The sequence below is a fragment of the Salvelinus sp. IW2-2015 genome, linkage group LG2 (genome assembly GCF_002910315.2).
Source record: "Salvelinus sp. IW2-2015 linkage group LG2, ASM291031v2, whole genome shotgun sequence".
Lineage (NCBI taxonomy): Eukaryota > Metazoa > Chordata > Actinopteri > Salmoniformes > Salmonidae > Salvelinus > Salvelinus sp. IW2-2015.
Window position 1 is genome coordinate 35481313 of NC_036839.1, and position 22252 is coordinate 35503564.

General features: G+C 48.4%; 1 protein-coding gene across 5 annotated transcripts in view; it reads left to right on the top strand.

Moving 5' to 3' along the window:
* Positions 1–20919, top strand: part of LOC111979072 (B-cell CLL/lymphoma 9 protein) — a 33711-nt gene extending 12792 nt beyond the window's left edge. For all 5 annotated transcript variants that reach the window (XM_070448808.1, XM_024009363.3, XM_070448812.1 and 2 more), the window contains 8 exons: positions 12305–12758; positions 14187–14533; positions 14967–15074; positions 15155–15341; positions 15797–15896; positions 16063–18229; positions 18857–19138; positions 19352–20919. In XM_070448808.1, coding sequence (XP_070304909.1) covers positions 12460–12758; positions 14187–14533; positions 14967–15074; positions 15155–15341; positions 15797–15896; positions 16063–18229; positions 18857–19138; positions 19352–20427 — 4566 coding nt within the window. In that variant the 5' untranslated portion in view covers positions 12305–12459 and the 3' untranslated portion in view covers positions 20428–20919. The remainder of the gene's footprint in view (positions 1–12304; positions 12759–14186; positions 14534–14966; positions 15075–15154; positions 15342–15796; positions 15897–16062; positions 18230–18856; positions 19139–19351) is intronic.
* The last annotated feature ends 1333 nt before the right edge of the window (positions 20920–22252 follow it).

Sequence of the window (22252 nt, forward strand, 5' to 3'; positions counted from 1 at the left end):
GGGTGGGATTGTGGTCTGGTATGTGTGTGTGTTGGTTCTGTTTGTGATTGTGTGCGTTGTGATGTGTGGTTTCTGCTTGTGTTTGTATAGGTGTGTGTTGGTTGTATGCTGTGTGTTGTGGGTTCTGCTGGTGTTGTGGTTGTTGTGGATCTTTTGTGTTTGTTTCGTGTTGTAGGATTGTCTTTTTTGGTCGATGGTGTGTGTGGTTATATGCTGTTGTTGTTTGTGTGATATTGGGTTGTATGCTTCTGTGTGTTCGTGTGTTGGTGTGTTGTATGATTTTGTGTGTTGGTAGTAAGGTTTCTTGGTTTTGTGAGTGTGTTAGAGTTTTGGCTTTGTGAGTGTGTGGTTCTGCTGTGTGTGTGTGGTTTGTGATTGCTTGTGTGAGTGTGGTTGTGTTTTCTTTGCTGTTTGTGTAGCCGTTGTGGTTTCATGTCTGTGTGTGTGCGTGTGGTTTTTGGCTGTGTGTGTGTTGTGGTTATTTGCTGTGTTGTTGTGTGTGGTTTTCTGCTGATGTGTGTGTGTTGTGTGGTTTCTGCTGTGGCGTGTGTGTGGTTGTTGCTGGTGTTTGTAGTGCTGTGTGGTTCTGATGTGTTTAGTGTGAGTGTGTTCGTGTTGTGGTTTACTGAGTTGTTGTTGTCGTAGATTGTGCGTTGTAGTGTGTGTGAGTGTTCTGCTCTGTGTAGTTTGTGTGGTGGGTTTTACTGGGTGTGTGTGTGGGGTTGGGTTCTGGTGTGTATTGTGTGTGGTCGTGGAGATGTGCTTGTGTGTGGTTGTGTGTGTGTGTTTTGTCTGATTTGTATGTGCTAGGTTTCTGCTGTGATGTGGTGATGCGTTTCTGCTAGTGTGTATGTGTTGCTGTTGCTTCCTGCTGTTGTTGCGTGCTTTCTTAGTTTATGTTCTGTGTGTGTAGTTGTTTGGTTTGCTGCTCTGTTGTCGTAGCTTGATTGTGTTGTTGACTCGGTGGTAGTTTCATAGGCTGGAGATTGCGGACTGTTTGTGGTGTTTTTTTGTAGCTTTTTGCTGTGTGTGTGTGTGTGTGCTGGTCTTCGTAGATGCGTCTTTGCTCAGTGTTGGAGTGTTTCGGCGTGTTGCTGTGTGTGAGTCTGGTTGATCTGCCGTACTTCGTGATTTGGTGGCGGTGTGGTCTGTCTGTCGTAGAGGGCTTATAGGATGTGTTTGTTGGGCGGTGGATCTTGGTGGTTGTGTCGATCTGAGCTGTGGTTTCTGCCTGTGTGTGTGTGTGTGTGGTGTCTTGTGTTGGTGTGTTTGTAGGGGATGCCGTTATATGTCGTGTGATTGTGTGCTGTCTGTGTATGGAGGTCTTCTGGATGTGGTGTGAGAGATGTGTGATGTTTGTGTCGTTAGTGACTTGATGGGAGTGGGGTGTGGTTTCTTGTGGTGTGTAGATGTGTAATGGAGGTTTGGGCTGCTCGTGATGCTGTTGTTGATGGGTCTGTGTGAGAGTCTCTTGTCTGTATTTCTGCGTGATGTGTGTGTTGTGTGGGTTTCTGCTGTGTGATCGTTGTGTGGTTTCCCTCGGCTTGGTTTGTGTGTTGGGGCTGGTTTTGTGTGGCTGGCTGTGGTGGGCTGTGTGTCGTGTGTTGTCGTGTGTGTTTGGTTTCTGTTAACTGTGTCGTGTTTAGCTGATTTGGATTTTCCTGCTGTCGTGTGTGTGGTCAGGAAAGCTGGTGCTTTCTGCTGTAGTGTGGGCTGTGTTGTTTGTTTTTTGGTCTTGTGACATCTTGTGTCGTGTAGAGGTGTGGTTGGTTTTTCCTGCTGCCTCCTTCTTGCCTGTGTGTGTGTGTGTGTGTGTGGTTTTGCTGTGTGTGTGTGTGTGTTTCCTGCTGTGTGTGTGTGTGTGTAGTTTGGCTGGTGGTGTGTGTGTCGTGTAGTTTTTGCGTGTGTGTGTGTGTGTATGCGTTTCTGCTGTGTGTGTGGTGTGTTTGTGTGTGGTTCTCTGCTGTGTGGTGTGTGTGTTTCTGTGTTGTGTGTGTGGTGTCTGCTGCTTTGTGTGTGTGTGTGTTTCTGCTGTGTGTGTGGTGTGGTTTCTGCTGTGTGGTGTGTGGTTTTCTGTGTTGGTGTGTGTTTCTGTTGTGGTGTGTGTTTTGGTCTGTGTGTGTGTGTGTGTTGTGTGTGGTTTTGCTGTGTGTGTGTGTGTGTGGTTCTGCTTGTGTGTGGTTTCTGCTTGTGTGTGTGTGTCTGTGGTTTTGCTGTGTGTTTTTGTGTGTGTGTGGTTTTGGCTGTGTGTGTGTGTGTGTGTGTGTGTGGTGTTGTGTGTGTCGTTGTTTGTGGGGTGTTTGTGGTGTGTGTGTGTGTGTTTCTGTTGTGTGTGTGTGTGGTTTCTTCTGTTGTGTGTGTGTGTGTGTGTTGTGTGTGTGTGTGTTTCTGTTGTGTGTGTGTGGTTTCTGTTGTGTGTGTGTGGTGTGTTTTTTTCTGTGGTGTGTGTGTGTGTGGGGTTCTGTGTGTGTTTTGTTGTGTGTGTGTTTGTGTTCTGCTGTGTGTGTGTGTGTGTTGTTGTTGTGTGTTGGTGTTTTTTTTTTGCTGTGTGTGTGATGTGGATTTTCTGTGTGTGTGGTGTGTGTGTGTTGTGTTGTTGTGTTTTTCTTGCTTGTGGTGGTGTTGTTCTTTGTGTTGTGTTTGTGTGTTGGTTTCTGCTGTGGTGTGTGTGTGTGTGTGTCTTTCTTTTGGCTGTGTGTGTGTGGTTTCTTTGCTTTGTGTGTGTGTGTGTTGGTGTGGTGTTGTGTGTGTGGTGTGCTTTGTTGTGTGTGTGGCGGTGTTTCTGCTGTCGTGTGTGGTGTGTGTGGTTTCTGTTGTGTGTGTGTGTGTGTGTGTTTCCGTGTGTGTGTTCTGCTAGTGTGGTGTGTGTGTGTTGTGTGTGTGTGTTGTGTGTGTGGTTGTTTGTGTCTGGCTGTGGTGTGTGTGGTGTGTGTGTGGTTCTGCTGTGTGTTGTGTTGTGTGGTTCTTGCTGGTTGTTGCTGTGGTGGTGTTTGTGTTTTGTGTGTGTGTGGGTTTCTGTCTTTGTGGTGTGTGTGTGTGGGGATTTCTGGCTGGTGTGTGTGTGTCTGTTTTGTGTGGTTTTTGTGTGTGTGTGTGGTCTGTTGTGTGTGTTGTGTGTGTGTGTGTGTGTGTGTGTGTGTGTGTGTGTTCTGTGTGTCTGGTGTGTTGTTTTCTGCTGTTGGTGTGTTGGTGTGTTCTTGTCTAGCTGTGTGTGTGTGTGTTGTTTTGGTTGTTGTGTGTGTGTGTGGTTTCTGTTACTGGTGTGTGTGCTGTGTGTGTGTGGTTTTTCTGCTGTGTGTGTGTGTGTGTTGGTTATTTCTGCTGTTGTGCTGTTGTGTTTGTTGTGTGTTTGTGTTTCTCGGTGTGTGTGTGTGTTTCTGTGTGTCGTGTTGTTGCTGCATGTCTGTGTGTGTTGTTGTGGTTTTTGCTTTTGTTTTTGCTGTTTTGTGGTGTGGTGTTTCTGCTGTGTGTGTGTGGTTTGCTGTGGTGTGTTGGTTTCTGTTGTGTGTGTTTGTGTGTCTGTTGTGTGGGTTTTCTGCTGTGGTGTGTGATGTGAGTGGTTCTTTTGTGTGTGTGTGTGTTTCTGCTGTGTGTGTGACGTGTGTGGATTCTTGTCTTTTGTGTGTGTGGTGTGGTTCTTTTGTGTGTGTTTGTGTTGTGTGTTTTGTGTTCTTTGCTGTGTGGGTGTGTGTGTGTGTGTTGTTCTGCTGTGTATGTGTGTGTGTGTTGTTTCTGGCTGCTGTGTGTGTGTTGTTTCTCTGCTGTGTGTGTGTTGTGTTGGTGTGTGTTTTCTGCTGTGTGTGTGTGTGGTGTGGTTTCTGATGTGTGTATTTTGTGTGTGGTTTCTGCTGTGCGTTTGGTTTCTGCTGTGTGTTTTGTGGTGTGTGTGGGTGTGTGTGTGGTTTCTGCTGTGCGTGTGGTTTCTGGCTTGTGTGTTGGAGAAGTGTGCCCATTTTTTTGCTTGCTTTGTATGTGTGTCTGTGTGTGTGTGTGGCTTCTGCTGTTTGTGTGTGGTGGCTCCTTTGTGGGTGTGGTTTCTGCTGTGTGTGTGGTGGCTGCTGCATGTGCGTTCTGTGACAGCAGTGTCAGCAAGAGGCCCAATTAGTGTCTCGTTAGTGTGTGATTGTAGGGAGAGGGTGATTGACAGGTCCTGCTGTGTGTGTGTGCACTGTGCAGCGCTAGTGAAAGACTGATGTAAGTATAACTAGCTACACCAGGGAAAGTGAAGAGAGTGAGTTTAGCTATTCTAGTGCTCAGCCAACACTGCACGATTGGAAAGGACTCAATACACTAGGATCCCTTCCAATCAGTCCCTCGGTATAACGTACTACGGGGAGTCAACGACCAATCGTATTTACCTGAAAACTGGTATCACGCCCAATGAATGCCGAGCCCGCCTTCAGAAGCCCTTCATTCCAGGGCTCGCATTTATTTCCTCAATTCTTCGCTCTTCAGCTTGCCTGATGGAAGAACGTGCCACGCAATTTACAAACTTTTCAAGCACACGACAACTATAAGATTCGGCTCCGACTTAAGTGTCTTAGTGAGAGGAGAGTACTCGTCCCCCTAGATGTTGCGCGTTTTGGGTCTTGGTATCTGTTTTGAAATGGGATTGTCTAAGGCAGGGAGAAAGCAGCAGCGGTGGTAGGAGTTGTATTGGGTTGTCAACCAAGCCGAGTGAGGCTCATTCCGGTTTCTCTGGCAGTGTTCAGAGTCCAGTTTCTGGGGATGATATACTACCCCTGGTTAGGTCTGGAGGGTTTTCTAAGTGTGAATCAGATGGCATCCATACGGGGGAGCCTAAAGCCCCGCCCTTGGATTCAGCGGGGGAGAGTGAACCATTGGTGGCTAATGCTCTATTTGATGGAGCTGTGTTGTAGGGCGGCAGATCACCTGGGGGTGGATTTGACTTCTCCAAAAGCAGTGGAGTTCCTCCAGGTTTGGGGAAAGGTGTTTACCTCCTGTCATTGCTGTGTGAGTTAGCCTCCAGAGGCTAACAAGGGGGCTAATCCTAGCATGGTGCTTCYGAATAAACAGTGCCGGGTCTCCAGGCATCAGCTGGACAAGTGTGGCGGCCTGGTTGTTGAATGTGGTCACAATGCTGCAGAGGTATCATATCGATTTGCTGCAGAAGCTAAATAGGACCGTGGAGTTGGAGAATCCGGTTTCAGAGCTTCTTGGTGAAATCTGTGCTACAGCTCTATCTCCCTGTACTATCCTGACTGTGGGGGAAAGCATGGGGTCGACGACGGTCAGCTCCACCTCTGGTTGACGTTGTCCCAGATTCCTGAGAGGGACAGGCGTATGTATTTGGATGAGCCAGTTTTGTCAACAAGGTTATTTTGGCTCGGCTATGGAGTCCTTACAGGCTTGTTTCGAGGAGAAACAAAAACAGGACTCAGCTCTACRGGACCTTTTCCCATGAAAATCCTTYGCGGGGGTGGCTCGGCTGTTCCCAAGGCGTGATGGAAAGGGTCCAGGCCAGAGGTGGGTTGCCAGAGGGAGGCTTCAAGGTTGGTTTTTGACTGTCTTGGTGCATCTGGGCAGCGGTGGATGTCTTGGTACAGACACCGTGCTGGGTCAAAGAAGAGCGTGGTGAAAGCAGATTCGTCCGCGGCACGGTTTCTGGGTCTCGTTCAGGACCCTGTTATGAATCATGCGTTTTTGTCCCAACAGAAGGGCGGTCACATTCTGGTTCTGTCTGGCATGGTGTCAGCTGGGGTACTCATGCCTTTTCTCTTGTGCCTGCGGTTATTGGGTCTGATTGGGTCAGCATTCAGCACCATAGTACCCTCCAAGCACATCATTAAGCTGGAGGCCCTTTGTCTCAACCCCGCCCTGTGCAATTGGGTCCTGGACTTCCTGACGGGCCACCCCCAGGTGGTGAAGGTAGGAAACAAGACCTCCACTTCGCTGATCCTCAACACTGGGGCCCCACAAGTGTGCGTGCTCAGCCCCCTCCTGTACTCCCTGTTCACCCATGACTGCATGGCCATGCACGCCTCCAACTCAATCATCAAGTTAGCAGAAGACACAACAGTAGTAGGCTTGATTACCAACAACAATGAGACAGCCTATAGGGAGGAGGTGAGGGCACTCAGTTTGGTGTCAGGAAAACAACTTCTCACTCAACGTCAACAAAACAAAGGAGATGATTGTGGACTTAAGGAAACAGCAGAGGGAGCACCCCCTATCCACATCGACGGGACAGCAGTGGAGAAGGTGGAAAGTTTTTTAAAAAGTTCCTCGGCATACACATCACAGACAAACTGAAATGGTCCACCCACACAGATAGTGTGGTGAAGAAGGCGCAACAGCGCCTCTTCAACCTAGGAGGCTGAAGAAATTTGGCTTGTCACTTAAAACCCTCAAACTTTTACAGATGCACAATTGAGAGCATCCTGTCAGGCTGCATCACCGCCTGTTTTGGCAACTGCACCGCACATAACCACAGGGCTCTCCAGAGGGTGGTGCGGTCTGCACAACGCATCACCGGGCGAAAACTATCTGCCCTCCAGGACATTTACAGCACACAATGTCACAGGAAGGCCAAAAAAGATCATCAAGGACAGCAACCACCCGAGCCACTGCCTGTTCACCCCGCTACCATCACGAAGGCGAGGTCAGTACAGGTGCATCAAAGCTGGGACCAAGAGACTGGAAAAACAGCTTCTATCTCAAGGCCATCAGACTGTTAAACAGCCATCACTAACACAGAGAGGCTGCTGCCTACATACAGACTTGAAATCATTGGCCACTTTAATAAATGGATCACTAGTCACTTTAATAATGCCACTTTAATAATGTTTACATATCTTGCATTACTCATCTCATGTATATACTGTGTTTTATACCATCTCTTGCATCTTGCCTATGCCGCTCTGTCATTGCTCATCCATATATTTATATGTATATATTCTTATTCCATTCCTTCACATAGATTTGTGTGTATTAGGTRGTTGTTGTGGAATTGTTAGATTACTTGCTAGATATTGCTGCACTGTCGGAACTAGCAGCATTTCGCTACACTCGCAATAACATCAGCTTACCATGTGACCAATAAAATAACATTTTTTATTTAACCTTTTTAACTAGGCAAGTCAGGTAAATTCTTATATACAATGACGGCCTACCCCGGCCAAACCCGGACGACGCTGGGCCAAATGTGCGCTGCCGTATGGGTCTCCCAATCACAGCCAGATGTGATACAGCCTGGATTTGATGGCCTCTGATAGCTGGGGTGCCTCTGGGGCTTCTGTCGCTGCGTCTGGACATATCCCATCCCTCCATTGGTTGTTTGAGGTATTCCCGTCGTGCCTAAGGACGTTGACTCCTTGGAGGGACCCGCGACTGCTGTTGCAGGGGGTTCTCATGGGCCGGGAAGTGCCCCGCAGGGTGATCACGACAGTATCATCCTTAGTGGGATGGGGAGYGTTGTATTTAAGTTTTTTTGTATTTTATTATATGTCACGTGCACAAGTACAGTGAAATGCCTTTCTTGCAAGCTTCAAACCCAATAACGCAGTACTGAATATCAATGTAGCACAAAAAATAACAAGGTAGAACAAAAACAAACAAGAAATAGAAATAAGAACACGAGAAGTAAGAAGCTATATACAGGGTCTGTTCCAGTACCATATTTACAATGTGCAGGGATACTGGAGTGATAGAGGTATAGGGGTAAGGTGACTGAGTAGCAGCAGCGTAAATGAAGTTTGTATGTGAGTGAGTGTAGAGTCAGTATAAATGTGTGTGCATTTTGTGTGTATTGGAGTGTCAGTGAGTGTGTAGAGTTGTTCTTGGAACCGTGGGGTCTATGGACTTGGGCTGCAGTGGCATCGTGTCAATGCGCATAGCCAAGTTGCAGTAGGTTCTGGTTCCCTGTATGGGGCTCTGACAGTTCAGGCTTCTCGGGTAAGTATTAGGGGAAAAGGTGGCTTCTGTAAGCCCTTTTTGGAGCCGGTGAAACCTATGTCTGCTTGAGTTGCCGTGGGCTTCCTAGTTTGGTACCCTCTGAGCCGGCTTGGTGCGTGATTGTATGTCCCCATAGTATATTATACTGAGTGACCTACAGGACATACAGTACTGAATATAATTACTGTTCCCTGAAGGAGGGAATGAGGTATAACATATTTTGGCCCCACTTCGTCAGAGTGTTTGGGCTCGCTGATGCACGGTATTGAAGTAAGGAAATGAATGCGTTCCCCAGTATTATAGCCAGGAAGGTGAGGCTTCTAAGAGTGGACTCGGCATCCATTGGCTCGTTTGGTGTGTTTTCAGTTTTCTTCAGGTGAATGTGATTGGTCGTTGGTAATGTACAGTTGAAGTTGGAAGTTTACATACACTTAGGTAGGAGTCATTAAAACTAGTTTTTCAACCACTCCACAAATTTCTTGTTAACAAACTATAGTTTTGGCAAGTTGGTTAGGGCATCTACATTGTGCATGACACAAGTAATTCTTCCAATAATTGTTTACAGACAGATTATTTCACTTATAATTCACTGTATCACAATTCCAGTGGGTCAGAAGTTTACACACACTAAGTTGACTGTGCCTTTAAACAGCTTGGAAAATTCTAGAAAACGATGTCATGGCTTTAGAAGCTTCTGATAGGGTAATTGACATCATTTGAGTCAATTGGAGGTGTACCTGTGGATGTATTTCAAGGCCTACCTTCAAACTCAGTGCCTCTTTGCTTGACATCATGGGGAAATCAAAAGRAATCAGCCAMGACCTYAGTTTTTTTTTAGACCTCCACAAGTCTGGCTCATTTTTGGGAGCAATTTCCAAACGTTTGAAGGTACCACCTTCATCTGTACAAACAATAGTACGCAAGTATAAACACCATGGGACCACGCAGCTGTCATACCGCTCAGGAAGGAGACGCGTTCTGTCTCCCAGAGATGAACGTACTTTGGTGCGAAAAGTGCAAATCCATCCCAGAACAACAGCAAAGGACCTTGTGAAGATGCTGGAGGAAACGGGTACAAAAGTATCTATATCCACAGTAAAAATGAGTCCTATATCGACCTGAATGGCCTGAATGGCCGCTCAGCAAGGAAGAAGCCCTGCTCCAAAACCGCCATAAAAAAGCCAGACTACAGTTTGCAACTGCACATGGGGACAAAGATCGTACTTTTTGGAGAAATGTCCTCTGATGAAACAAAAATATAACTGTTTGGCCATAATGACCATCGTTATGTTTGGAGGAAAAAGGGCGAGGTTTGCAAGCCGAAGAACACCATCCCAACTGTGAAGCACGGGGGTGGCAGCATCATGTTGTGGGGGTGCTTTGCTGCAGGAGGGACTGGTGCACTTCACAAAATAGATGGTATCATGAGGAAGTACAATTACGTGGATATATTGAAGCAAAATCTCAAGACATCAGTCAGGAAGTTAAAGCTTGGTCGCAAATGGGTCTTCCAAATGGCTTAAGGACAACAAAGTAAAGGTATTGGAGTGGCCATCACAAAGCCCTGACCTCAATCCCATAGAAAATTTGTGGGCAGAACTGAAAAATTGTGTGCGAGCAAGGAGGCTTACAAATCTGACTCAGTTACACCAGCTCTGTCAGGAGGAATGGGCCAAAATTCCCCGAACGTATTGAGTGTATGTAAACTTCTGACCCACTGGGAATGTGATGAAAGAAATAAAAGCTGAAAAATCATTCTCTACTATTATTCTGACATTTCACATTCTTGAAATAAAGTGGTGATCCTAACTGACCAAAGACAGGGAATTTTTACTAGGATTAAATGTCAGGAATTGTGAAGAACTGAGTTTAAATGTACTTGGCTAAGGTGTATGTAAACCTCCGACTTCAACTGTATATAGGCCACAAGATGGGCTGTTTGTAATAGGTGAATTGCCCTTTGTGAGTTCAGCCATACACACGGTTGTCTGACCAACATAATGCAAATTAAATCCTGAAAGTAGTAGCCTAGTTATCCATGCATGCAAACAAAAATACTGAATAGCAGTTTGGCTTATAATACACAGTAGTAGGCCTAGTAAACAAAATATCAGATCGATTAAAGGCATGACACAATCTATATTTAGGCTAGTTCCATTAACAGTAAACAAACACAGTAAATAAAAGGCCAATGGAGATCCAACTAATCCAAACAACGTACGTTTTTGGACAGAACCTGCTGCTAGGGTAGGATCCTAGGCTAACCTGGGCTGGCTCGGCTCCTCTATTCCAAGATCAACAGGAACAGTTGGAGGTTGAGCCATTATCCTGGCGGCACTTGTGGAAGGGTGGGTAGGCTCTGCACACGGAGCTAGCTGAGCTCGGCAGCATCATTGCACGTAGTGGAAAAGTACCCAATTGTCATACTTGAGTAAAAGTAAAGATACCAGTAAAATACTACTTGAGTAAAAGGCTAAAACTATTTGGTTTTAAATATACTTAAATATCAAAAGTAAATGTAATTGCAAAAATATACTTAAGTATCAAGTTAGTGTAAATCATTTCAAATTCCTTATATTAAGCAAATAAGATGGCACCATTTTTTAATTTTTTAAATGTACAAATAGCCAGGGGCACACTCCAACACTCGGACATCATTTACAAACAAAGCATGTGTGTCTAGTGAGTCCGCCAGATCAGATTCCGTAAAGATGACCAGGGATCTTGATAAGTGTGTGAATTGGACCTGTCCTGTTAAGCATTAATAATGTTTCACCCAACAGTACATTTGTTTCTTTAGGAATGTAGTGAACTAAATATAAAGTACAGATACCAACAACAAAAAAAAGACTTAACTAGTACTTTAAAGTGTTTTTACTTAAGTACTTTATACCACTGATCATCGCTGCTGGGCTTGGTGGCGGCCTCGGTGGTTTGATGTTTCTGCTCATCGCTCTCTTTCTCCAATTTCTGATATCCACCGTGGCAGATTAACTGGTTCGAGCTAGCTAAGGCTAATAAAACTAAACATTTTTACAGCTAGCTAAGGCTAATAACATTAACACTTTTTACAGCTAGCTAAGGCTAATAACACTAACAATTATTTACAGCTAGCTAAGGCTAATAACACTAACAATTTTTACAGCTAACTAAGGCTAATAACACTAACAATTATTTACAGCTAGCTAAGGCTAATAACACTAACAATTTTTACAGCTAGCTAAGGCTAATAACACTAACAATTATTTACAGCTAGCTAAGGCTAATAACACTAACACTTTTTACAGCTAACTAAGGCTAATAACACTAACACTTTTTACAGCTAGCTAAGACGCTAACTAAACTCTGTAGTTGTGGCGCACGAGGCAGAGTTGAGCAAGCAGCTTCAACGGTAGACTTGACCCCACACTTATAAATCAAAATAAAATATTACAGGCGGCGGCGTATGACGTTTTTCACTTACATTTACATTTTACATTTAAGTCATTTAGCAGACGCTCTTATCCAGAGCGACTTACACTTAGCCTACCACAGGGATGAGAATACTTTTGTTCCCTGCTTTTATGGATACCCGAAGGAGTCATACCTAACCGCCCAGTGGCTTTCCGTAGCCCCCCTACACACCGCTGTGCACCCTCTCCATTGTGTTGACAGTCACTCTGTCACTCAAAAGCCAACCTCTCACTCAATAGTTTGAACTTTTTAGCTTTTTATTATATAGGGACAAGCAAGTAAAACTGGGGGGGATGGGGCTCAACCTAGTAGAGACTGGTTTGACCCTGGTTACACACTGACTCGCGTGTGCAAGCCTGTACAGTAGTGTTTCTACTTAGCCCGTGTAGGAGCAGTTAGCAGTGTGTTGGTCTGTTCCAGTCCCAGCATCGCTCGCTCTCTCTCTCGCTCCCTCTCACTCTTTCTCCCTCCCTGCAGGAGATCTCTGGAGCCGGTTACAGTATTTGAGTGTTTTTGGAGGAGTTCCTAAATATTTGCAGGATGACAGTATGATCTGACTKTGCTGCTCACTGCCCATTCTCATGTCATTACCAGAGGGGCAGAAAACACACACTGCTGCAACGTAGAACACATACACACTGCTGCAACATAGAGAACACACACACACAGTATAAGAACATGTATGGACTCGTCCGTAGGAATCCAGTCATAATTGAGTGCTCAGTTAGTGGAGCTTCCATTAGTATTCTGTTGGTTTCTCCAGTCAACCACATTCAGGGACTCCCACCACTTCTACCAGATAGGATGATACACAACGGAATTCTTTACAAACATGTTAGAACCAATGACCATGAGACATCAATAAGTTGTTGTAAAGGTGTTCTCATGTTTCTCTAACATTTCTGTCTAATTATTATCTTCTGTTTTCTCTCCACAGAGTGCCCAAGGGCTGTGAGAGCCCCTTGGGGAAACCTCAGGCACAAACACACTCTCTTCCTCATACAGAAGCACTCTCTCTCTCTCTCTCTCTCTCTCTCTCTCTCTCTCTCTCTCACATACACACACTTATTAAAACAAACACACACACAGAGCATGTTGGAGGTCCAGGAGGAGAGGCCTGCCGTGGCAGGAGGGACGGCAGCGACACATTTCAGCAAGAAAGAGCGAGGGAAGAAAGAACGAGAGGAGGCCAAGGACGGCCGGGGGAATCTTGGGAATATCGGGAACAGTGCTCCTGGTTCGGGTGGCCGAGGGAACGGCAGAGGGAAAGCCCCTCACCCACACACAGGCAGCCCCCACCAGCTCATCACCCCACCCTGCTCTGTGGTGCTGGGAGCCCCCTCCATTCATCACAACAGACTGAAGAACTCCCCATCCACCAACACACAGAGGTGAGGGAGAGCAAGTGTACTGTGTGTGTGTGTATAGTGGTGGTGGTGGGGGGGTGGTGGTGGTGGTGGTGGTAGTGGTAGTAATAATGTGTGTCCTTAAGTCAGGGAGTACACTGTGTTTGAATGTTCTTTCTGCTGACTCATGTTTCTGGAGCCACTGGAAACCAGCTTCTGCCCTGCCAAACCCTTGCCAGTCTTCTCTCTCTCATCTCTCTCTCTCTCTCTCTCTCTCTCTCTCTCTCTCTCTCTCTCTCTCTCTCTCTCTCTCCTTCTCTCCTCTCTCCTCTCTCCTCTCTCTCTCTCATATCTCTCCTGTCTCTCTCTCCGCTCTCTCTCTCCTGTCTGGCTGAATGTGTCTGTCATTTAGGGTGTGGTATAGTGATCTCTGCCAGTTGGACTGTTCCTGTTCTCCTGAACTGTACTTTACTCATGGCCATTCAGAAGCAGACGCCCTGCTCTGCCTCTCCTCTTGGGATCAGAGCCAAATATAAGACTCTGGCTGGGATTATTCCTACAGCAGTATTGGCCAGTGAGAAAAGTGTGTTTCCCTTCCCTCTGTCTGCTCCTATACTCTAACTGTACAGCAGTGGTTAGCAGCTATAATGATGGATCATGGTAGGCTGGGGGATTTCCCACAGCGTAAATCCTGGACACAGTAGGCCCACTGTTTTAGTCGGTTCATATTCGGGCACCTCCATACAAACAGAGCTGCCGAGTGAGTGAGTGAGTGTGTGTCTGCATGCACATTTGTGTGTGTGTGTGATTTGAACTATTTTGTCAGTCTCCCCTCCCGGCAGTGGAAAGAGGGGAGTGAGGGGAGATTGGGAGGGGTTGATGGGACAAGAGGTCAGTCTGGTTCACTCCAAGCCAGCCGTCTGACTCTCTGGCCTCTTACAGCTGAGCCTCCCCTAGTCAAGGAGTCTGTTTACTGGGCACACGTTAACTCTAGCCCCAAGCTTCAGCCTGTTCCCTCTGTGTCCCTGGTAGCATTTGTGTCATAGTGGGGAAGTAAAAGGACAAAGAAACTAACCTTGTGGGGACACAATTCAGTCCCATTCAAAATCCTATTTTCCCTAACCCCTTACCCTAACTTTAACCTGAAAACCAACCCTAGCTCCTAAACCTAATTCTAACCTTAACCCTAAACCCCCTAGAAATAGCATTTGACCTTGTCGTTACTAACAAAATGTCCCCAGTTGGTAATTTTTTGTTTACTATTCTTCTGGGGACTTCTGGTCACTACAAGTATAGTTAAATATGTCCACACACACACACACACCACACACCACACACACCTGTCTCTTATACACATCTAGATGTGTATAAGAGACAGCACACACACACACACACACACACACACACACACACACACACACACCAAGGCTATGTCATTGATAAGCACTTCTTCCCTCTCCCTACGTCTCTCAGTCCTAAACCCAAGCCAGAAGTCATGGTGCGCTCCCCTCCCGTCATGTCTCCCTCCGGTGGTGCCGCCCAAATGGACTCCAAACTGCCCAATCAGAGCAAACCAGGAAGCGCCGGCAGCCAATCACAGGCCTCGCCATGCGACCCCAAGACAGTGGGTGGTAAGGGCTCCCAGCAGGGCGGCATGTCAGGGGTGGGTCCAGGAGGTATGGGGGGTCTGAAGAACGGCCAGGGCCTGAACTCTGGGGGACAGGGGACAAAGGTCAAGGTGAAGAGGGAGAGGAGCACCTCAGTGGAGTCCTACAACGAGCAGCAGCCAGGCACAGCCACGCCCACCAGCGACGACAAGGGTGAGTAGTACACTGCACTCTAAATAGTGGTCAAATATGTCAAGTGGTATTAAGTAGTGTACTTTTTACAAATCCTAACCTTCCTTCCACTTTCTAAGCTCCCATTTCCATGAAACTMAAGTGCTTACATCTTGCCTCTCTGACACAATAGCTGCTGAAGTTCATGGGCATGTTACGTGTCTATGTTGTCTGTGTGAACATGTGGTGTTGTGGCTGTAGAAACATCAGCAGGCCCCTGAAAGCGTGTCATTATGGTCACACACTGACTTGATATGCTGCTGTCTCTCTCCTCCTGGGAGTCTGGTGGACAGGACTGCGCTCTGATAAAGGAGGGGGAGGGCGTGTGTTTGTGTATTATTGATAGAGAGCTCAGCTGTAACTGTATAAGTACATGCGACACACACGGTTACACACTGACTGTGTGTGTATACAGACAGTAACAGGGTGAAGAGGATGTGTGTGGCTGAGAGGAGGCAGCCCTACAGTGGAGCTGACTGGTGTTCTGGAGGAGAGAGTGATGAGGACGACAAAGGATTCTTCAGTGAGTGTCTGTCCTTCCGTCATCCCCATTTCCACCTGCTACTGTAAACTACAGTAACATGATCCTCTGTCCCTCCCCAGACTGTAACTCCAGTGACGTGAAGCCCCAGGACTCCAACTCCCATCCTCCCCCCAACGCCGGACTYAGCCGCTCCTCCACACCCTCCCACAATGCACTAGGAGGCCAGGGCGCAGCGTCGGAGTCGGCGGGTGGTCAGAAGGCTGGGTCTAAAGTGGTTTACGTCTTCACTACAGAGATGGCCAACAAGTAAGGGAGATCGCAGGGAAACCATGTTAATGGTCCTAATATCCCATGATATGTTAGTGATTGAGCTGTAGTCATTGTAGTTGCAGTGTGTGACGTGTTCCCTCCACACACCAGGTTATTCTGAGCTTGGTTTGGATAGACCACACACACCTGAGAAAGGAGTGGAGATATAAAATCCAGAAATCTAGCTCTCCTAACATGCTYGCCTGCAGTTATGCTTTGTTTTCAGTGTGCTTGCCTGAAAGTGTGTTCTTGTTTCAGTTGTCTCCGATTTTACACTGTCCTCTGTACGGAATAGGAGATGAAAGTTGTGGATGTAAAGTGGAAGATGTGTGTGAAACTGTTTGTTTAGTCTGTCGACCGCGGCATTTCCTTCATGCCCTTTGCTAACACTGCCCTCATTCTGCTGCCACAGACACAGACACAAATGTGACTGTCTGGTCTCTGTTCCTCAGGGCTGCTGATGCTGTTCTAACAGGCCACTCAGAAAACATCATCAACTTCCACATGAGAAACATCTCCAACAGCAAGGACAAGATCCCCCTCCCACCCCTGGTAAGAACACACGCACACACTGCCATGATGTGATGACTAGACATGGAACTTGGCATAACTTGGCAAAGAGTCAGCTTTGATAAATACTTGATTTACAAACCCTCATTTACGCAAACCTCATTTCTTATCCCCCTGCCTTTATTGCTTTTTCCTTTCTCTGTTTTAGAACGATCAGGCAGGACTCCTCCGAGGTGACTCCAAGCCCTCCCAGCAGTCCTCATCTCATTCCTCAGACAAGAACCACCAGACAGGGTCTAAACCTGGCCTGACTGATCAAGCGCCACCCCAGGYCCCTCCCCAGGGGGTAAAGCCTGGTTCACTCACCCAGGATGGGGCCTCCTCAGCAGACATGGACCCCAAGAACCTCCATGGCAGCAGCCCTGGTAATACCATGGGTCCAGGTGACCAGACCCCTGGGTGCCAGCCCCAGTCTGAGCAGGGCATGCCTCCTCTGAACCCCCCTCAGCCTGGTGAAGGAGGAGGGCTGGGGCCCATAGGGATGGGTCAGCCTGGTCTGACTCCCCAGCAGCAACAGCAGCAACTGGCCCAGGAACTTCTCAACATGGAGGCCAACACAGAGGGCCTGTCCCAGGAACAGCTAGAGCACCGCCAGCGCTCCCTCCAGACCCTGCGAGACATCCAGCGCATGCTCTTCCCTGATGACCGCGATGCCCCACCGCCACCCGGTCCTATTGGGGGACTCCCCCAGTCCCACGACGGCATGCCCGATGGGGGGCCCAGGAGGCCGGAGCAGGGCCCTCTCCAGGCCATGATGGCCCAATCCCAGAGCCTAGGTCCACCAGGGGGTTCGGGAGGGTCCCGACCCCAGGGAACCCCATTTGGCCCCTCACATGGTCACCCCAGAGACATGCCCCCTTTCCCAGATGAGCTGGGGCACATGATGGGTCCTGGAGGGTGTGGGGACGGAGATCACATGACCCCGGAGCAGGTGGCCTGGCTGAAGCTGCAGCAGGAGTTCTACGAGGAGAAGAAGAGAAAACAGGAAATGCATCACCGCCCACTTCCTCCCGACATGATGATGCACCCCCACGGGCCGCGCGGCATGATGCGAGGGCCCCCACCACCCTACCAGATGGGCCCCGGAGAGGTGTGGGTTCCAGGGGGGCCGGGAGGGCCACCAGAGCACTATCACGATCGCATTGCCATGGGCCCCAGAGGGATGCTTCCTCACATGCAGAGGATGCCTGGGTTCCCCCAGGGCATGATGAACCCTGACATGGAGGGACCCCCCAGGCCTGGGATGGGCTGGCCTGAAGACATGCCCCCGAGGATGGGGGACGGCCGGGGGTTCCCAGGAGGTCCAGGGGGTATGTTCGGAGGTCCAGGGGTGCGGGGAGAGCGCTTCCCCAACCCCCAGTCAGTCCAAGATGCCATGTTTCACCAGGGCATGGGGGGCGACAAGGGACCGGGCCTTCCTCCGCAGATGATGATGGAGATGCAGAGGATGATGGGACACCAAAGAGGCGGCATGGAGCCAGGCAACGGGGGCGGGATGATGTTTCCCAGGATGCCCGGCGAGGGCCCCATGAGCCCCTCTTCCAGACTGGCTGTGATGGGGAGCCGGGACATGGGCCCTGAGTTTGGCATGGGCCCCCATGGGAACCCCCAACTACGAGAGGGGCCTATGAACATGAGCCCAGATGAGATGATGAGAATGAGAGGGCATCCAATGGACAACATGGGGCCCCAGGGAAGGCAGATGCACTTCACAGACCAGCCCCAGCCAGGGGACTTCCCCATGGGACCCGCACGACCCTTCCCTGGTGGTCCTGGCGGTATGAGGGGCCCTCATGGAGAACAGGCCTATGCTGGCCCGGAGCACAGGACCACCCCTACGGGGGGCAATGGCCGCCTCAACCACCACCCGCCCTCCGCCGGACCCCCTCAGGGCCAGAGGGGACGTAAGCCTGCAGAGCTGATCATCCAGCCAGGAGGGGGCAGCTCACCCAGTATTAACCCCCTCAAGTCCCCTCCTTTGAGGCAGGTGCAGTCCCCCATGATGGGCTCTCCCTCTGGGAACCTCAAGTCCCCCCAGACCCCCTCCCAGCTGGCTGGTATGCTCTCCGGCCCTCCGGGACCCAATGGCCCCCCTAACACTGCCAACTCGGCTCCCATGAAGTCTCCCCACTCTATGATGGGGTCTGCTGGTGCCTCCCCTGTAAATATGAGGTCCCCGTCCCTCCCCAACCCTTCTCCAGGGTGGGCCTCTTCCCCAAAACCCCCCATGCCCAGCCCAGGAATCCCTCAGCAGCAAGGGGGTAAAACCCCCCTCAGTATGACCTCACCTAACATGATGGGAAATATGGAGCAAGGTACAGTACTTTTCTGGATTTCTCTACTTTCTCCCTCCACTGCTCTCTTCTCGCTCTCACATCTATCTCTTACATGCTGTGATGAACAACATTACTAATGTTGATTTCAAGACAGAGATAATATTCATTTTGAGAGTTYTTTTATACTTACTACCTGATGGAGATGCATGATTGGGTGAAGATGATATGTCTTGAATAGAGGGCTGTTTTGTAACGTCCCTCCTCCTGCAGCACTCTGTCTGTTGTCCAGGCAGTCTAAACAGACCTCTGTTGTATATCTGGGAGTACAGGATAGAATTTGTCTCCATCAGCTTCAAATCAAATTATTTATAAGTCAATAAGTCAATTGAAAGCATCATTCTCATCCATGTAAACACATTTTCCCTAAGCAGAAAACATTTCCCCATTTCAGGTAAATTGCTCCCCCTTGTGGTCATGTAACTTCATTGTATCTAAATTAATTCATGTCATTATTTACAATTGACATGTATTGTATGTCAACCTGAAATGTGTTTGACACAATGTCCCTTCTTTCAAAGTAACCAGGGTAAACCAGGGTATTTTTTGCTACTTAATGAATAGGACTCATGTAAAGAGTTTACTTTTATATCTCTAACCTCTCCACAGGTGGTAATGGCCCCCTCTCGGCACCCCCCTCGTCAGGAGCCCAGTCTGGCTCCATGCCCCTCCAGGGGGGTCCAGGAAGCGCCCCGACCGGCAGCCCTTACTCCCTACCCCCCGAACCTACGCTATCACAGAACCCCCTCTCCATCATGATGTCACGCATGTCCAAGTTCGCCATGCCCAGCTCCACCCCCCTCTACCATGACGCCATCAAGACCGTGGCGAGCTCAGACGACGACTCGCCCCCTGCTCGCTCCCCGAACCTGCCCTCCATGAACAACAACGGTGAGTGGACAGAGACATGCTTAGATGTCATGTTATACCGCATTCAAATATCTTGTAAATAAATAAGTATTTTGAGATTTAATTTATGTATTTTGTAACACTTTTTCTTAGAGCTTTGACTTTATGGTTAGCTCGACTTGATTGAAGAGGAATTAAATTATAACATGCTGTCTGTGCACTAATGTCCCTCTCTCTCTCTGTGGCCCTCTGTAGGTATGGGAATGAACCACCACCAAGGTCCTCCTCGTATGATGGGCCCCGGCTCCTCTGGCCCCATGCCTGTCCTCAGTCCCCTGGGTATGACCCCCATGGGCTCACAGCCTCTCTCCCACGGCATGCCCCAGCAGATGCCCTCCCCAAACCCCCCCAACATGGGCCCTGGCCCGGGCATGATGCCTCATGGCATGATGATGCATCCCAACCCCCAGGACCAAGGCATGGGCAACCCCCAGATGATGCCCCAGGGGCGCATGGGCTACCCCCACCGAGGGCAGGGCTACCCCCTCCCCCAGTCCCCCTCCCAGCAGGGCGCCTACTCCCCCCACAACGGCCCTGTGCCCCAGGGCTTCCCAGGACACCCCATGGGCTTCCAGGGAGAAGGGGGTCCCATGGGGAGTCGGATGGGGAACATGCCTCCTGGAGGTGGAGGCGACGGAGGTAGGCCCAACAACCCTGGAGGACCACAGTTCAACATGCACGGAGAGTTCAGTGATGCAGACCTGCATGAGGTGATGCGAACCGGAGCGTCCGGTATGCCAGAGTTTGACCTGTCCAGGATCATCCCATCAGACAAGCCCAGCCAGACGCTGTCCTATTTCCCTAGGGGAGGAGGAGATGGCCCCGGCCCAGGGGGGAAACCTCCACACATGCAGGGAATGATGCAGGGGATGATGGGGGAGGGCCCCCCAAGGATGGGCATGCCCATGCAGGGGCTGGGGGGGATGCCCGGGGGGCCGGGAGGCACTATGGGCCCCCAGGATATGCCCATGGGAAACCCTTCCCATAATCCTATGCGGCCACATGGGCCCCCAGGGTTCATGGGTCAGGGCATGATGGGACCTCAGCACCGGATGATGTCACAGGGGGGTCCAGCGGGCATGATGCAGGGAAAGGAGAGGGGAGTACTCTACAACCACCCTGGGCCTGGGGGGTCGCCCAACATGATGATGTCTCTGCAAGGCATGGGCGTCCCCCCCCAGCAGACGACGATGATGATGATGGGGGGGCAGATGAGGTCGCGTGGCATGGACATGGACATGGGGTTCAGCCCAGGGCCTGGAATGTTCTAACACACAACTCATAGAACCATGGACCTCAAATGTTGTGAGCTCATATACAGAATGTGGATGGAATGTGTCACAGYAGAAAAGAGATAGATGGATTAAAACATAGAAAGTAAGGAATGACAGACAGAGATTGGTACTCTGGCGTGAAACATGTATGGGAGAGGAGTGATGCCGTTAATGGCTTGTGGAGTCTACATAGCCCAGTACTTGTCTTTTGCCACAAGCATTTCATTTGCTCCCTTCAGAAATGTCTGAATGTATGGGATTGTTGTGCTTCAATGTCACAATTAAACTGTTCCTCGAGTGTTTTTTTGTTGTGTTAAATCTCTGACTATAAGGTTTGAGTGTCGAAGAGGAATGAGATAAACCACCTTGGAGGACTGTACAGCTAGCTGTATATCAACTTTTTCAAATCAGTAAAAAAATCAACAACGGATTTTCCCAGCAAAGGATAAGGAACTTAAAAATGGAATAAAAAGACTTTGTGAAATAAAATCGTATTTTGTGAGGATTAATGGAAATCTATCTTCTCTAGCTCCATCGTTTTGACTTTCTGTCCTGTGTGTGTGTGTGTGTGTGTGTGTGTGTGTGTGTGTGTGTGTGTGTGTGGTGTGTGTGTGTGTGTGTGTGTGTGTGTGTGTACGAGCCTGCGACGGTGTGTGTTTTGTGTTGTAAGTATGTATAGGGATTCTATCAGTGACCTCTAAGCTCTCCTACCCATCTTTTCATTGGGGGAGGAACGCCACTCTAAAGAACAGTATGTTTACATTGGTGGGATATTTTCATTTTTGTCTTTTAATTTCCTTTAAATCCATTGTATAACAAACCAAACTATGACCTCATAGAGATAATGGTATTTTAAAAAAGCACAAACATTGATAAACTGTAGTGTCTTCTTTCTCCCATTTCAACTCTTCTACCAGACAGTTTGTGGCGCCGTTTCTGATTCCTGTTGCTGTTTGGTCTTCTGTTGACTCTGGGATTTCATTCCCACAGGCATTAATCTGATAGAAGATTAACTGAGTGGGACCAGACATAACAGGTGAGCTAGGGCTCTATTATTTTCTGGTGTATGTCGGCTCAATAGGAAATTGCTTTTAAATTTCAAGCGCTCTATAGTGCTGGTCTTCGGCGATACATTGATCGAGCCAGTGTATCAAGAAAGCCAGACGCCAACCAGAGTTCTTCCGTGCCATGCTTCTAACCACCAAATGACACTAACAAACTAAAATGTGTATAACATTGTACAATAAATTGGTAAGTCAGAGCCTCATATCACATTCATTTGTATATATATATACAGTTGAAGTCGGAAGTTTACATACACCTTAGCCAAATACATTTAAAACTCCGTTTTACACAATTCTTGACATTTAATCCTAGTAAAAATTCCCTGTCTTTGGTCAGTTAGGATCACCACTTTATTTTAAGAATGTGAAATGTCAGATAATAGTAGAGAGAATGATTTATTTCTGGTTTCTGTCAATCACATTTCCAGTGGATAGAAGTTTACATACACTCAATTAGTATTTGGTAGCATTGCTTTAAATTGTTTAACTTGGGTCAAATGTTTCAGGTAGCCTTCCACAAGCTTCCCACAATAGGTGATTTTGGCCTCATTAATCCTGCAGGGCTGGTGTAACGTAGTCAGTTTGTAGGCCTCCTTGCTCACACATGCTTTTTCAGTTCTGCCCACAAATTTTCTATGGGATTGAGGTCAGGGCTTTGTGATGGCCACTCCAATACCTTCACCCTGTTGTCCTTAAGCCATTTTGCCACAACTTTTGGAAGTATGCTTGGGGTCATTGTCCATTTGGAAGACCCATTT